At 38.1% G+C, this 17,794-nt stretch overlaps 1 protein-coding gene across 33 annotated transcripts in view; it reads right to left on the bottom strand.

The window, feature by feature from the left end:
* The window catches only part of LOC105687058 (sodium channel protein para), a 42,374-nt gene extending 25,156 nt beyond the window's left edge, over positions 1 to 17,218 (bottom strand). For 16 of the 33 annotated variants that reach the window (XM_020852904.2, XM_020852908.2, XM_020852907.2 and 13 more), the window contains exons 1-13: positions 17,062 to 17,218; positions 16,795 to 16,870; positions 12,308 to 12,651; positions 11,705 to 11,882; positions 9,084 to 9,116; positions 6,994 to 7,149; positions 6,359 to 6,564; positions 5,062 to 5,190; positions 3,348 to 3,439; positions 2,844 to 3,056; positions 2,664 to 2,724; positions 2,268 to 2,577; positions 1,901 to 2,182 (exon numbers count right to left, since the gene is read on the bottom strand). In XM_020852904.2, coding sequence (XP_020708563.2) covers positions 1,901 to 2,182; positions 2,268 to 2,577; positions 2,664 to 2,724; positions 2,844 to 3,056; positions 3,348 to 3,439; positions 5,062 to 5,190; positions 6,359 to 6,564; positions 6,994 to 7,149; positions 9,084 to 9,116; positions 11,705 to 11,851 — 1,629 coding nt within the window. In that variant the 5' untranslated portion in view covers positions 11,852 to 11,882; positions 12,308 to 12,651; positions 16,795 to 16,870; positions 17,062 to 17,218. The remainder of the gene's footprint in view (positions 1 to 1,900; positions 2,183 to 2,267; positions 2,578 to 2,663; positions 2,725 to 2,843; positions 3,057 to 3,347; positions 3,440 to 5,061; positions 5,191 to 6,358; positions 6,565 to 6,993; positions 7,150 to 9,083; positions 9,117 to 11,704; positions 11,883 to 12,307; positions 12,652 to 16,794; positions 16,871 to 17,061) is intronic. The other 17 variants (XM_048656276.1, XM_048656303.1, XM_048656229.1 and 14 more) reach the window with 2 other exon arrangements.
* Positions 17,219 to 17,794: the final 576 nt, after the last annotated feature.

Below are 17,794 nucleotides of genomic sequence, written 5' to 3'. Positions count from 1 at the left end.
TACGATGCACCATTCTCAGTACCTCACAACTTTAGATTCAAAGATCAACGTCAGACAGTGTTTTATCGTGTTTATACCCTATCTGGGCATCTCATCTTTTCGTTCGAATTCAATCATTTTTATTGAAATCTCCGTCGAGAAACCGGGTACGAGTGCGAAGCTCACGACGACTTGAGTGGAATTCCAAATCATACATTTATTATCGTTCGTCGGGTGCGTATAATAAGATTATATTTACGTGAAAATCTAGAAAACGTTCTTTTTTTTTTCCCCACACAATTTTTGTCTCAATTACGAGGTGATCAATCGATATACAAATCATTACGACTTATCGTGAACTCTACCGCAGATAGGAGTAGTTCGAGGTGACGACATTGTTCGTTCCAAACGAACAACTGATGATATCAAAACTGTTTCACCCTAATTCATTGATAACTAATGAACAACGCTGTATAAGAACAACTGCGCAGATAAAAATTTCAGGAATATCAATAAAACGAATTACTATAATATCCTACCTTTTTCTGAAGGGACTATACAAATCCAACTTAAAAATATGTATGCATATAGAAAATTTGGAGAAAAAATAATAATTCATTTCAGGCCATTCAGAATAAGCGTAAAAAGACGTTGAAGTATGTAATGTATGTGTACAGGAAGTACGAACATACATTAATTAATGGATCTAATCAGTCGAGCGGCCGAACAATTAATCCTCAGTAACCAATGGAATTCCAACAGTCGAATCGTAGCTTCATTTGCTGCTCAGGATTTCACCTGATAATTTCTCGGGCAGAAACAATGCCTGTATAATTTTTTATGCATGTCACTTAATTTTTTTTCTGTTTTATCAAAAAATCAGGTCAGCCGCTCGGCAGTTTTGCCTCGTCCACTATCGGACGAGAAGTAGCGAGCGGTATCCAAGTATCATGCGAGCAAGTGATTGTCGAATACTGTGATTCGTGTTTTTGTATAATCGTCATATGAGAGGGAAATGAGTGGATCGTGGAATATGAAGTTCGAGCGATAATGGGGATTCTTACAGAAGGTGAATGGGAGTAAATATCCTCGAATTCTATAACTGAACCAATGAAACGAACGCATGCTTGTTGTTTTTGATTCAATGATTATTATACGGTGACTAGTAAATATGTTAAAAGTACAACAAAAAAAAACAAACAATCGAATCAACAAGAATTTTAATTATAAATTTCGTTTGAACGGTCACAGTAGTGCAACGTCCAGTTTGTGAGATTCAGTGATTTCAATGTACAATTTGATACAGCTCTACGGCTTCTGATGTACTCGGTGATCGTGAATCGGCGTGAATTGTCATCTATCTGTCAAGGATAAAATTGAGGTTTTCAATTTCCATGAGCGTACTATAGAAAATTAACCGTATATCACACTGCTCAATTATGGCTATCCTCAAACTATGTGAAGAAATATTGAAACAGGAAATTTCAATAAAAACATTGACTGTCAAATATTTTTTCAGTACACAAGAACGGAAAACTCGGAAAACAACGCGCGTATTACAAGGCAAAGATTTAGCGGAAATTCTTCAACTGCTGCGCAAAATATCCAAGGAATCGCAGTAGGTACTTGATTCATGATCAGTTTCAATTAGGATAAAATTGATGCCTGGCCGAGGTAATATTATGAATTTGAAATCCTGTTCCCTACTCATTTCGGAACCGACGCAGTTTTGAAAAATTCATAAGCATCAAAATTACGATGAGGCTCTCAATGTGTTTCAATAACTGGTCTTGTCAAGTGAAATTAAGTTGAAAAATACTTGGCCACGTAATCCGCGATAAATAAATTTTCGGGTAATGTGAAACAATGGTATGTGGAGAGGGAAATTGTCCTGTACAGTGATAAGCTGTGTAGTACTTACGGCACTGACTTTTCGGACTTTGTTCGAGGCACTGCTGTGATTGTTGTTTGGTGGCTTCACTCTGTGTTCGCTCACCGACTCAACGGAACGTATGCTCATTCTCTCCTTGTTGTTGTCGTCGTTGCCCTTCTCCTGACCAACAAAAAGCTCGTAACTGTGACAAGAGAAGTTCGATGGCGACTTGACAATTTGATCAGCAGCTGCAGCAGCCGCTGCCGCCTCTCTCGCTGCAGCCTGAGCAGCAAGTTTGTTCTCTTTCGCCAGTGCCGCTTCCTCAGCTTCCTTCGGTTAGAAAATTAACGCAGATATGAAAGAAACGGAATAGGTACACCTTGGACCTCACCGCTGAAAGACGATCGATTCTTACCCTTATTGCTTCTTCTTCCGCAGCCTCTTCCTCTTCCGCCTTCTTCTGCAACTCGTCGTAAGACATGGCGACAATAGCGAGGATCAAGTTGACCAGATAAAACGAACCGAGGAAAATGATGACGATGAAGAAAAGCATGTGCCAGGGTCCCGCTGACCTCAAAACCAACTGGTAAAGATTTTCCCAGTAATCTTGAGTCATCAAACGAAACGCAGATAACAACGCCCAACCGAAGGTGTCGAAACTCGTATACCCGTAGTTTGGATTCGAACCATACCCTTGCAAACACGTGTAACCAGCATCGCACATCCTGCGTACATTGAATCAGGTGAACATTTCTCTCCAACAAACGTCACCCACCCACCTCTTGGACTGCAAATGAACTTGTAGACTTACCCAGCTCCAGATGAATTGCCACACAAAGGCATGTTTCCACCCTCATCCACGTACCAATTTGCTACGTAATAAAACAAGAAAAGTCAATAATGGAATCGAACAATTTTCATTTCGGCATGTCCGTATCGACCGATCCAGTTTCGTTAATTTCATTCTACTTTTTCGATGTTGATGACTTACTATCGTTGCTGACGAATCGTTCCCAATTTTCGGCAGTAAGGTTACCCCATGAGCCATCCTCTGGGAAATTTTTTATACACTTTTGCGTTAACACGCCCATGTATATCTGAAGACCCATTAGCGCAAATACAGATAAGGAGAACATGGTGAGGATTATTACGTCCCTCAGATTTTTAACGGACTCTATTACGGCACCGACGATGGTTTTCAGACCTGAACAACCGGAATCATGGTTAGCCCTTAAGTAACATAATTAATGATAAAATAATAAAATGGAATGAATAAAAAGAGCACTCGTATCGCGAAATTGTTTCGCTACGATGTTACATGTGATACCTCAAAATATGTAAAATTACACACCTACTTTAGTCTCTGTGTGAACTTTTTGTGTATATTACAAATACTATGATAGTTATGTATATAATATGTGTTGTAAAGAAAATAAATATAAATTGACGTAAATCTATGTCTAAACTATTCGGCTATTCTAATCGCTAAGCATACCTGGTACAATAGCGACAGTCTTCAAGGCTCGAAGGACTCGAAATGTCCTCAGAGCAGCAAGGTTTCCTAGATCTATGCCCATGGTCACATAACTGCAATACACCCGAACATCATACACGTTACAGTGATACCAAAAAACGAAACAAACACATTTCAAATAGCTTTAACATTCTACTTTCTCTATTATAGCCTAAATATAAAATCTTTCTTATTTAATATAACGTATATATACCTATATACATATATATGCATATATATGTGTATAGTATGGATATGATTTGTACCTATTGAATTAGAACTTTTACAACATGCATGGACAAGGTACGATGTGTACGATAATTAAGTTCGATAATGTAATGTCAGCTTGATGCGGTTTTTTTTTCTTCTGTTTTCAAGGTGGATTGCAGTAACGTGGTGTGTTACGAAAGGGACGAATAGAATTATGGTATCAGAGTGGGTATGAAGTGTAGGTACTATGAGTGGGGTTTGATGTAACATTTGGAAAGGTAATTACTTAATTTTAATAAATGATCTATCAACAATTATATATGTATATATAAATGTTCTAGTCTACTAACAATATTAATAAGTATAAGTAATAAATAATTTGTTTCAAGAACTATTCTATAACAATGAATTACAATGATAGTACTTTTATCTGTGGTAACTAAAGGTATTATATCAATTTAACATATGAGTTTATGACTCTATCCCTAACTAATTGTCTAACTTATATGTCCAACAATATAATCGATACTACGTAATTATGATAGCGTACTTAACAAATCAATTGAAGGGTCTATGATAACCTGGAATCTAACTCGATTACTATAGATTAGCGTATTCAGGCTCGATATGTGATCATCGTAATTGAAAGAAACATCTTCGTTTTAGAATGTAATTGCAGTTCCTCGATTCTAGTCAGTTTGACAGGAAGGAGAGAAAAATTGAGAAAAAATAAATAAATAACAGGGACAACCAAAAAAATAGAGAGACGGTGGAGGGCGAGTGCTGTCGAGTGACGCTGATCGTTATGTGAGTTTGGAATTAAATGGAAAGTCGAATCTCACGAGAAAACTTGAAAGATAATTCGATATATAGTTACAGGGGATTATGATTCCCGGCATAATTTCGAATACAGTGCGAGATTTCTTTATTATGGTAAAGTCTTGCGAGGGAAACTTGTCTCGACGTCTAACGTTAATTGGACGACACATGTAATTCTTTATTCAACTGTTCTGGTAATTATCGTGATCATAACGGTCTCCAGAATTATCCAGTTATCTCGAAGGGATGGTGATTTTCGATCAACGAAAATGGGCTGATGAAGAGAAAAGTTTCTCAAGCATTTAGCGTATTCCAACGCCTGTTCAAAAAATCATTCTGAACGTTCATAAATAATATTCGAACTATTGTTGAAGGAAGACATTTGAAACTACTTGGCAGCTGCGTCGCACCATGAAACTTATTTTCAATCCTTTTTTCGTTGATTTCCAAAATATTACGCACCAAGTGCTACCAGTGCACGTGGCTACCTCAATAGTGAAAAATGATTTATTTTCTCTTTTTTATTGATTTTTTTCTCGATTTATTTTTTCCTAGTTTGTATGTTCACTGATTTTGTGCTTCTGGTTCATAATTGGCGCTTGTATACGTTTTGGAATACTGGGGTTTTTGGTTTGGTAGAAAAAAATGAATATGTTTAACTACTCACGCTAAAGCTATTACTACGAAGTCGAGCCAATTCCATGCATCTCTAAGATAGGTAAAAGGCTGCAGAATGAAACCCCTCGCCATCACCTTAACGGCGGACTCAAATGTGTAGATGCCCGTAAATATCACTCTGAAACCACAAATACACCGCTCAGCTTTAAAAATATGAGTTTCTTCCGTTCATACGTCCCTAGGTCTAAACGTCTAGACATTTTTATTTTTAATTTTCTTTTTTGCAAATATTACTATCAACATTTTTTTTTTCTTTGTAATTTGAATTCTCCCGAAGGGGATACATACTACAAACACTAACAATAATCAGCTGAGTTTATATTGGGAATCTACGGAATTTTTTCTCATTTTCATCGCAAGTCCACAGAACCAAATCACATTTGAATTTCGTATCGATGTGAAATTTTTATATTTCGTAAAATATCTCGCGGTGCATTATGATTGACATTCGATCGTGAGAAATTTGTCTTTTTTTTCTGTGATCAGTTCGAACAATTTTTAAATTTTGACAATTTATTTATATATTTCTAAACTATTTTCTAACAACTTTAATGTCAACTTACCAAAACGTAATGAATTATGATATCAGTGACTATAATAGAAATCTATAAACTAAAACACGTCAAATTACTCAACATCTAGGGTTATTTTGTTCTCCCTACATCTACCATCATCGTGTATTATCGATAAGAAAACTGTATACGTTGACTAAAAGTTTAATTTACCTGTAGAAACTTCGTTAAATCTCTACAATTTTTCATTCGTTAATTTTAAGTTTGAATGTTTTTATTTTTCTCAATAGTGTTTCGGGAGTGTTGTTCTACTTTCTGTTTGAAAAGTGTTCAAATTCTTGAAATACACATATTCGTGAAGTTTATGGGAGATAATTGATACTTACTAAGAACAGTTCATAACTCTTACGGCTTTACAACAGCAATTTTCAAATTGTTTTACGATCATTGTACTTTTATTGGGGAATGAGAGGTATTCATGACTGTTTTATAGCAGGTAACCACTGTATCCAAATTACTGTACAAGGTTGGCTCTATTATTAGCTGGTATAAAATTGCATTAAAAAATGGAGAATCATTTTCAAAAGAACTTGACTCTGGCTATACGATTCTAAAGAGACTGATTTCTATGCTCTGGTTTCGATTGCTCGTGTGCAGTGCTTAGAAAAATGAGACAAGCTAACAATGAGATTTTATTTTTAATTTCGGTAGGTTTGAAAATTTTTACGAGACTAGGGCGATATGCGTGAATGTTATCCGTCGGATAAAACTTACTCGGTTGACTCGATGGTGGGCGTTGTCGGCATGATCATGAGTATGCAGTTAACCAAAATTGTGGTGATGATGAAAAGGGAGAACAACGGGTGGACCAAAATGTAAATGGCCACCCGTCTGATTGGGTTGAACGGATCCAAAATCCAGAGCGCATCTGTCGCCGAGAACCTGAATATGTCCTTGCCCTTGCTGACGACCACGAATGTCTGGAAAAAAACGCGATATACATCGAGTCAGTCAAATCGAACATTCTGATTTTGACAAACGCCAAGTTTGTCGCCTGGCATTTCTCGCCGAGGGAATGCCGCACCGCCTCTTGGTCGCCTGAGATTACACGATTCCAGCTCTTCAAAATACCTTCAAACTGGAGGTTCGAGTCAACGGAAGGTTTTCTTCCGGATTGAAATATTCAAAATTTAAAATACTGACAAATTGCTAGGTTTCCGAACGAACAACAGTGTGGGTAGAACCGAAATCTACGAATAGCGGCATACAAGTTTTTTCAGCGCCCTTGTTAGTTTCAACCCTGATTCGTAGGATGTCTGAATAAAATTGATCTGGAATCGGTATAATCGGCTGACGGTTCAAGACGTGCGGAGTGCAACATGCCCTATGAGGTGATCATGATATTATACCCTCTGATTATGGTAGAAGCTATCAATATCTTCGAGAGGAGTAGAGGATAGTTCTGGGGGAAAGTCGTTGTGTAGTCGGACCGGTATGGGCGCACCTTGCTCGAACATCGGATCCGGCTGAGGTCCCTCATCTTCGTCTTCGTCGTCGTATCGTACCTACAAATTAAAACGACTCTACAAATCGTCTGCTCGATCGAAATAGCATCTAATTTATTTTTTTCGAACTAGCTGTTAGTTTTACTTTTTTTTTTTTTTTTTTTTTTGTTATTTTCTTTCCCAATGCAGTGGAATTATATTTACAGTGGTTAGTTTCTCGTTTCCAGATTTCTGATTGCTTTTATAATTATTCCATTCGTTTTTGCGTATCTATGTATGTATAATGTACACGAAACCACGTTGAATAAATCGATGCAAGCTAAGGTTTACGTTATATACACGCGATGGCTGTTAAGTTAACACCAGAATACGATTTCTCGCGTGCGAATCGAATCTCCCCTAATAATTTATGCGATTATTTACCAAATTGGGATTCAAGAGAAATTCGATATTCATTGCAAGTCAATCTATTAGTTCTTTCCGTCCGATCATACTACGAATGCACAATTCGTTAAAGTTTTACGATAGAATGAGAAAAAAAAGAAACACATTTTTTTTGTCAAATTTCGATAAACCTAGAGCTGACGATGGTATTGAAACTTTGTTAGCAATTATCAACGACCTTTGATGATAATATACAAGAGAAAAAAAATCATTCAATTTAAAAATATATAAAGTATGTGTCAAATTGTGATCTATTTTCGGCTTCAGAGTAGTATGTAATTGTATTCCGAACAACGTTATCTATAATCGCAGTGGTATATGATGAATTATTATAGAGATCGGTAGTTCCTAATATTTTTTTTTATCATCTTCAAAACGAGAAGAAATTCTTTTTTTCGCGTCAGCATGGGAATGTAAACTAACGATCCGCAACGGACATTTACGACGAGTATTAAGAACTACCGAAATATTAATTTGTGTAAGCTCAAAAGAAAAAGTATTAATTATATATTGTTAGCTTCCATATAATTATTGCGGCTAGAGCTAATTGGCGTGCAATAAGGCTCTAACTGCAACTACTCCACGTTGGCACCTAGTCAATAATAATTAGTGATATCGATAACAATGCTATATTAACATTAAACGTTATAGTATTTTATATACCATATATTTACTTGACGCATATCAATGTAATATAATATCGCTCAAGCTTTGCAGATAGCACACATTCTACAAGCATAATTGCAAAGCGTTCTGTTTAGGCACACTCCTTGCAATATTTATATCAAACATCAATTTTAACAAAGGATAACAATTCAAATGAAAATTGTCCGATGGTCGTAGATCTGGAGATTCACATATAACAATTATCCCCTGCATAGATATATTCAGTAATTAAAATAATCCAAGTTCGGTCAGACAAAACTTTCAAATAATTGAAATAAGAAGGTGATAAAGATAGAGATAAATATTTTTAGGAGAGGCGCATCGAAGTACAGGCAGGTGTTGTTTTAGCTAAAGTAACATAATTGATTGTTGAATAGTGTGAGGCAGGCTATAGAAATGTAGAGACTATACATGTGTGTGCATATACCTACACATACATGTCTTGATGTACATATAGGTATATGAAAGTGGTTTGTTTTTCATTGAACTTGTTGGGGGGGGGGCTACAATGCACAGGATTTTTCGAATTTCTCATTCATTCTAACCGATACATGCGACAATAGAATCCAATTGGAAAGAGTTCAAAAGTTGAAAATATGTAATGGAAAGTGAAAAAATCGGAATATCGATAGTCGTAGCTTGAAACTCTCTGGGATACTATTCGTTGATTTGATGAATTTAACATACATGTAGTAAAAATTCTTTGGACAATACGACTGAAACTTTGATATAATCTCAACACATTGCAGCTGTGTAGGTATGAGGGTAGTTTTATGGTGAAATTCTGTAAGTTTGGTGAAACTGGGGATGACGTGTTGTTCGGTGGGTGAGTGACCGAGTGATTAGAGTATTAATGTATTACTTAGCATGATACAACATCTTACTTCTTTTTTCTTTTTCTTCCGGCCAAAACCTCCCTGCAATTGGAGAATGGAGAAAAAGTAGTTACACAAATACAAACACATAAACAGCATGAAAATTCTGCATGAGTATAACGGATCGTTTCTATAGCGATATATTGATGAGAAGAATAGATGAGACGCATGTACAACAAATACGAGAAAGTAGCTGTAAGGTATGTATATAATATACATAGTATAATAATAGAAAAAATAATATCTGACCCTTTGTATTTACATACATACATATAATGAGTATACCTATGTATTTAAGCATGGATTTCTTTTTAATGATGATTTTCACCACTTTGGCGAGGATTACATCACGTGACAACCATATTTATATATACATATTTATTTATATAATATATATATATATATATAAATATAAACGTGCGCTAAAGGATCAATCGACGAGTGCTGCGACGTTGACGAGAATTGTTTAGGACCGGAAATGAAGCAGAATAACGTACTACCACTCCGGTGCCAACCACACGGAGAAGCTTTGCGCCGTCATTTCTATGTCTTCGGCCATTCTCGCGGCCTTCACCTTGCAAAGAAAATTTCCCGCTTTAGCGGACGATCAATCGCGCGTGTCGATTCACGAATATCGATTCGTATGCAAGATTCAGGGAAATTATCTATCAAGGAAATAGCCGACTCGTATGTATGTGTGCGCATACATACCTATGTACGTCAGGGTATATTTTTCATACGTACTCACACACATGTATATGTACGTGTACATATTTATTGGTAAACCTCACGCGGTCACTCCAGAGGCTTGGCTATTTTTAACGGCCTACGTCATTCCGCGATCGCAGCAACCGTCGAGGTTTCCTTCACTACGGGAAATATTACAAAGGGCTGAAAATGGAACTGACTTTTGGAGAGGGAAAGAGAGACACAGGCAGAGCACGAATGACATCACAAACATCGAGCTCACACGCATGGATAAACATTTTAACGCAAAATTAAAATTTGACTCTTCGAATTTCGGCTTCCGACAATTATACAATATATGTATTCAGATACCCAATACACTCTTACGTGTATTAGGCATCATTAATGCACACAACTCAATCATTGTCAATTCATTTTCTTTATATGTTAATCATTTTTTTTATCATTACCGTTTTAATATATCAAAAATCTATGCACACCAATGGTAAAGCCCTCTCCGTCAATCGATACAGGGGAACGCGGGGCAGAATGGGGTACCCGAAAAATTTGGTGAAATTTCTTTTTTTTCACTACTTTTCGAAATTCATTCTAAAAGGATCAAATAGGACTTCGAACACCATTCTTTATTGAAAAAAAAAATTCAATTTCCAATAAATATTCATGGTAACAATTTATCATTTATCTAAAACGAATTGATTGAAAACATTTACTATTGAAAATCTAAACTGGAATATAGTCTTCGACTTAACGTCAACGACAATCACAATTTTGTTTCGTTACTTTTTTGGAGGGTACCACGTTTTGCCCCACTTTCCCCTATATACTACATACATATATATATGTATCATATGTCCCAGTGTTTACATTACGGTGTGTCTGCTTACCGCTTGTAAGGTGGTCAGGCTTACGCTGTAGCGGTGAGTCGAATCGTGGTTCGTGAATACACGTAGCGCTATAGCGTAATCCTGACCACCTTACAAGCGGTAAGCAGACATACCGTAATGCAAGCGCTGGAATACACGGTATATATGAGCATCGAATAAATGAAATTATTTGTTATCTGGAGAAATGGAACGATAATTGATTCAGTTTTTTTTTTTCTTTTTTTTTTTTTTTTTTTTTCGTTTTTTGTACGTGTACGATCGATGCATCGACGGAGTAATTGAAAAACGGAATATTCCACTAGTACGGGCAAGGGTTTCGAGAAAAGTTATTATTACGAAATAATCTTGATAGAAATATCATAATTAGCTCGGTTATTATCGTCAAAAATGTAGATCAACGTGATATCGATCTATGGACAATGATGCACTACCGTGGAATATAAAATTCTTTCGAATTAAATTAAAAAAACAAACCAACAACGAACGGTAGAGAATAGTGAGAAATGTCATTAGAAAACCGTTGGGAGTTGAAATTATTCTAGTAGTGCGCGGCAACATGATGGCAGCTATGACGAATGTTTGAATTGTATTAGATTAGATTGACAATCGGATAGAGCTACAAGTTGTCATTCGTTCCGATATACATACATATACAACGTTCGACACCATGTGATCGTTGTACATAAATTTTGACGTAGTATACAGCTGGTATGTATACATATGACGATCGTCGTCTTTGCATCGATTGGCATTTATGATTCGCCATGAATATTTCAGTTTCATCGACAAATAAGGACATAACGATACACATTTTCATGATTAACCGCAAGGTACATGGATTTATACAACAACGTTAAATTACACTCGTTTTTGCGGACCAATAATTCCGAATACATGTATGTAGGTAGAAAAGGGGAAATCATTAAGTATACTTAAAAAATGAAAAAAAAAAAAAACAAATTTCAATCATACACGTAATATCGATGGATACAGGATGCGGATGGAAATTCGTGAGCCGGATTAAGCAAACTGGCTTACCTCGCCTTCGGCGCGCTTCTTCTCAAGTTCTTTCTGCTTGGCATATTCTTCAGCGATACGAGCCTCGATTGCTGCCAGGGATTCCCGCGTAAACGGACGGAACAAGCTGCGTTCTTCCTCTGATATGGAGTCAGAGTCTTCGGACATTGTCTAAGCTGCACCCGATTGAGCCACCGTTCTGTCGGTTCATTGGTGGAAGTCAGCAGTGATTAGATTATTTCGATCAACTGAATCATACATATATATGCTCATTTCTTTCGAACAGAAGTGTTGGCTTTCGAAAGACGACCATTTCGTGATAATTATGGGTGGCGTCGATTGATCGCAAACGAATTCATGCATTCCGATTGGGTTGTTGAGGATACCAGAAAAAAAAAAATAAATAAATAAAAAAAAAAAGAATCCGACGTTGTCGTACTTGTTTCCCGAATGTTCTTGTTCGGTAAAATGATTAGCTGAAAAACTGAAACGATTAACGAATGTCGCTGAATGAAATGATCAATTTGATCCAGTCACGCCGAATTCACCCTCATTAATATCCCGTCGACGTTACCTTGAACCAAAAGCGAAGAAAAAAAACAAGTTTCGTTGCAACAAAATCACCTGACGATTGGTGCTAACAGTTCTCCAGGCTGACGCGACGTTTGACAGAGACGAGCGAACCGCGGTGCTGTAGTCGAGGATGAGGTCGGGGGTAGCCGATACTCAGCTGCCTCCTGGGGATGGAGCTGCTCCTTCTAGACGCGAAGGTAAACGTGCTGCTTTCGTAGGAACGGACGGATGGGGGCGGAGGTTGCAACGCTACCGGACTCCTCGGGCTCCGGCTTTCTGTGACGACGATGCTACTGCACCCGAGGTTCTTCTTTGCTGATGCAGCGGCGGTCAGGGCGGCAGTGCGAGGTGTGTAGGGGCCCGTCCAACGCGAAGCAAGATTTTTCATGTCCGACCTGTTATCGCAGAGGTAACCACTCATATAACTGACCGGTTGAGCATTTTCAAATTCTATTTTATTTCATCTTATAGTATAACTTGATCGATTGGCGATCGCGTTTAGCATTACAAAGATGAGAGAAATTTGAAAATTTCATTTAAAAAAGTATTCTCTTAATTAACATGAGAAGCGGTCTACGAGATAACTTCTATTCTGTTCTCTCGTTAAGAGTAACCTCATCAGAATCTGTTGAAACGTGACCTATGCGATGCAAAAGAGGGAACGATCTACAGACGACCTCTGCGAATGACCGGGAAGTGTTATTATTTCCTCGTCACTGCGAGTTGAAAAAATGAGCGGCTAGAGAGTGTCGAAAACTTTTCCAAACATCTAATAGTTATGTCCGTTTGTTATAGCCGCACCAGTTATTATTATGGGGTACTGCACAGCAGTTATGAAAAGATGAAGCCTGAATTGTATACGATTATCAAATCCTATTCCATGTTAGCCGCATAAAATAACGTTCGACTCTACATCGGTGGCCCGGTAATTATTTTCTAGGCATCACAATCACACGAACGTCAAGACTAGTAATTCAGCAGCAATGAATTTTTACTCGTAATATCGCGATGACTTTAGACCACATGAGTATTGTTCAGCTATCTTGTAGTGGCCGTTATAAAATCATCAACCCATTTATAGACCCCTGCTATACTTATTACCAGTGATCAAGTTGAACAACCTCATGCGACAGCTGATATTTTTACCTGGACGTTCGACGTAGGTCGTTGGCACACGCCAATAGGTATATCATTGATCGTTTTCTATTCCTCATAGTTGTCGAACGGCTAAAATTATCCAAGTGTGAATCTCAACGTTATTGGCTCCCAAACGACAATCGTTTTCGGGATTGATATTACTTTTTTCCATGTAACTAATATCCGGCTTGTGTATCTCAAACGAAGCTCGGAAGCGGGTCGTTGAGTAATTTCGTGCGAAACCGTACGTGCGATAAAACTTTGATCAACAATTACGGTTTATACCCATAAGCAGTGAAGATGATAATATTACAGGAAACATCCGGACTCGTGACGTTGAGAATCAGTTTTTGCAAGACACGGGGAATCCCCGGCGATGGAAAACACGAGAATTGGAGGACGCCAGCGCCGGAAGAATTCCAGGGGTATCGATTGCCAGTCCGACCCCCTGCAGCCCTCGTCCTGATGGCGGAGAGACAGGGGGAGAGAAAGGATGAGCGAAAGGGAGAGGGGAGAGGGGAGAGGAGAAGACCGAAACGTTACAGACCACGCCCGAACCCTCCTCGGCGTGACGTCACTGCGTCGAATGAATGGCCGAGGCCTTGAATGGCATTGGCCATGAGTCGTGGTAGAATGAACGGGGGTTCCGGAACGGCCGACGATGGGGCAAAATCCCCTCTACATCTATGGGGGGGTAGAAAACTAGGGTGGATCGTTCAGCTTTCACTTTAACCGAAGAGATATTGACGAAAATTGCCATACGAGTGAAACGAAAATTTTTTCCCCAAAAGATTGATTCCGGTTTTCATTTTATTTCGTTTCATTTCGTTCAATTTGTATCAGGGCGAACGGAGAGGTTTTTCAGATTCATTCATCGAGCTTATTCCGAGAGATGTTAGAATTGACGATTCCGAATTGCCTACCACGGGCACGCCTATGATACCGTACCGATACTACGAATCCGCATAGTTACCGGAGCTTTCCTCTAATGAGGTACCGACAATGGATGAAACAACCTTCGGGTGTTCGTCAAACAAAAGTTTGAAAAGATCAAAGGATGAAAAGGAGCCTTTTAACGTCGTCTAGCTTTCCTACAGCGATGAACTTATGAAAGCCTACTCACGCTTACACTTTACGTTTCAACAACTCGGAATAAGAATAACAGCACGTGGGAAGTGTGGTACACGAACAAAACCCACAGCATTCAATCGCACTCGAGATAAACGATACTGCACCGTGACTCAACCAATATACAATCGATGTTCGACGTATAAATATCCATAAAATACTCGAACCACTTCGTTTCGCACCACTTTGTGAAACCCGTTGAGAATATCGTGTCGTCCTAAGCTGTACCAATAAAAACTTTGAAAGAAATGAAAAAATATGTATACGCAGCTGTTACGACCCCCTCTGAAGTGTTTTTTTTTTTTTATCTTTTTTACTCTTCACTATTCGGTACTTTCTCCGTATAAGCCCATGTCCGCGTTGTATATATCTGTATATTTTTCTCTCATCGACACGTGTGCACAACGCTCGAGCTGAAGTTTATCGATTAGCTTCTAAGATGAACTGCCGAAAAGCGAAGGTTTGAAAAATAACGATTATTTTCTCAAACTCCATAAAGCAGAAGATCAACGCGTATTTATCTCACCGTGAGCTGTACCATGCCGCGGAGATAGCGCTGTTACAAAATGAAATACGTGCTACTATATCTATTACCTGACTGTGGAGCATTTTAAGCGATATTCGTTGTCGACAATTGCAATGAAAAGTTGACGCGACGTGATATTTTAGTTGTAAAAATTACCGACGATTCCGCGAAAAGCGCAGTCGTTTTATAACGACACTCGCGTATACGTATAATTCTCTCTGGTAAATGAATATATTCATAACGTGGGCGTGTGCAACGATACACAGCTGGTGACGTCAGTTGTACAGAGTAAACGAAAATCTCGAGGAACTTCCAGATTGCTAGGAATTTTAAGAGCTTCTGGTATAGCCGAGCTTGGCGCATCCACCCCTTCGCGTAATAATCCACCGGCCCGTGACGAAATCTGGTAAATTATACGAAGAGGAAATTCTTGGTAGCTGTTATACGAAATGGCATCATCCTCCCCGGACTTATACGTGACCAGTCATTCTTTGAAACCTAGTACCCTCTGGATACGCTAGTTTTCACAGGGATATAAGGCTAATCGCTTCGAGGACGTTTGGAACCCGCTATAATTTCCCAAGGCGGATACCAGATCACGTTTTTCCTCTTGACACGTAGAGCCCATGAATAATACCTTGTAATATAACGTTGAAGAAACTAATTATTACATGATTTTATAGTAAACCACGATATTAACAAATGCGGCGAAATTTCATTCAAGTCCTCGCGTCGACACTACACCCTGAGTAAACCCGGCTGCAAATGTATTTTTTCAGAAACGAAATTCTGCAAATTTCTATACAGCGGACACTCGTGCAGTTTCAAAGTATATAGAAAAATTCTTCTGACAAGATGAAATCCGCGCGCGCTATCTCGGTGATATTTTCCTCAGATTGTACATTTTCCGAGGTTGATACAAATGCGAAAGAGTACGTCGGGTGGAAGAAATTGATATTCCAGTACGGATATGTTTGCACGATTATTCGGCGGATCTTAGTTACACTCTTAAAGAATTACCGGGTACGCTCCGCTCTGAGATATGCTGCAATTGCGAGTAGTTGGCAAATTTTAATGGAAACGGATGTGCTCTGTTAACGTTCGTGGAACGAAACGAACGTAGAACCGTCCATTGTTATCATTAAACCCGCAGCGCTCCAATTGCAGCTTAAATTATTTAATAACAATAATCGGTGACCCTGGTCCGAACTTCTCTGACATCGTTGTTACACCGTAAAGTTCTCTCCAAGCTTGAAATGGTTTTGTACCCGAAAACTGCACAATCGCAAATAGACCGATTCTATCTATACGCGGATAGTCATAACTCCCCAGGCTTATATTTGATCGGTGAAGTTCGATCCCCCTGTAGAAACACAAATCCGTGTCTATGATTAGACGTAGAACGAGGACGAGCTTTTTCGACTTAAGTTCAAACGATGCGATCTTTTCAATTCCAATATTAAGGGGCATTGAATGTGAGTTGGTATAAAAGAAAAAAAATCGTAGCGTTATATTTGGCGAGGGAAAATTACGTTATCGTAAATTAGATCAAGCAGTCTGTGATAATTATTGGACAATGGGTTTTAATCAATGTTCAGCGATCCGGTTCGCAGGATTCTATTTTCAAATTTTTTTTTCAAATCGATACTTCCGAACAGACGTTCGCCAACTTATCTGGAAGCTCGGATTTCAATTCCGTTTCTATTCTGAAGGGAATGAAAAAAATAAGACCAGATCTTGTACTTACGTATACATGAAGCGGCAAGTAGAATCAATCTATTGTCCGAATCCTCATAGTCCGGACTCCAATTAGAGTTAATTATCTGCAACACATAACACATACCATCTCATAGATATGTATATATATATGTATATACATATATATCAGAAAAGTTTGCTTGACTGTTCACTAATACAAATCAGTAATGGGAAACTATTGGATAAAGAAAACAAACAAACAAAAAAACTAGACGAACTAAGTAAACGATTGACTGACCACTAGTTTGAGTCTTACATTAATAAAAGAAACCATCCAATCAAACAGACTTTAACTTGGTATAAATAATACACGATTTTATTCGACGTATATATTCACACTCTAAACCGATTCACTTAGGAGCCCAACCACGAATCGTGGTCACTTCGCGTGCGCGCTACTTTATACAGCACGAAATTGTTCGCGTAATATATATGTATGTATATAAAGGCGAATCCTGATGCCGGTGTTGTGAAAATTAGGATCATTAAGATCATTATAATGACTCATAGTATTTCTGCTGATATGAGTACAAGTTTTATGATACACCCCTGTGACCAATATCCAATTACCTAGTTAATAAAATAACAAAAATCTTCCTGTTTTTTTTGAACAAGGTTCGTTTAAGTCGATTGATCTCTTTCCTCAGAATTTGACTGACCGTTGTATTTGGTTTATCTTTCATCAACTTTCGACCCTGAGTGGGAACATCCACGGAATGATCGTTGATCTCACGCTGTGAAAATATATATCTAAAAGAAATAAAGCGATTTTGTTGTTCCCGTGTCATAAAGAGAAACACGTGAAATTCGAGATAAATTTTCATCCCCAATTTGACGAAAAACAAAGACGTATGATAATCTATCGTATATACGACCACCGCAATACCACCATATTTCCACCACACCGATCTGCATTGCATCGAAAAATAATCAATACCCCCAAAAAGTCTTGGAATTTTTTAATGAGAATAGCTTTTCACTTGATTGAA

This window comes from Athalia rosae, chromosome 1 (assembly GCF_917208135.1).
Source record: "Athalia rosae chromosome 1, iyAthRosa1.1, whole genome shotgun sequence".
NCBI lineage: Eukaryota > Metazoa > Arthropoda > Insecta > Hymenoptera > Athaliidae > Athalia > Athalia rosae.
The sequence above is the reverse complement of the archived record's forward strand: the minus strand, read 5'-3'. Positions and strand labels throughout refer to the sequence as shown.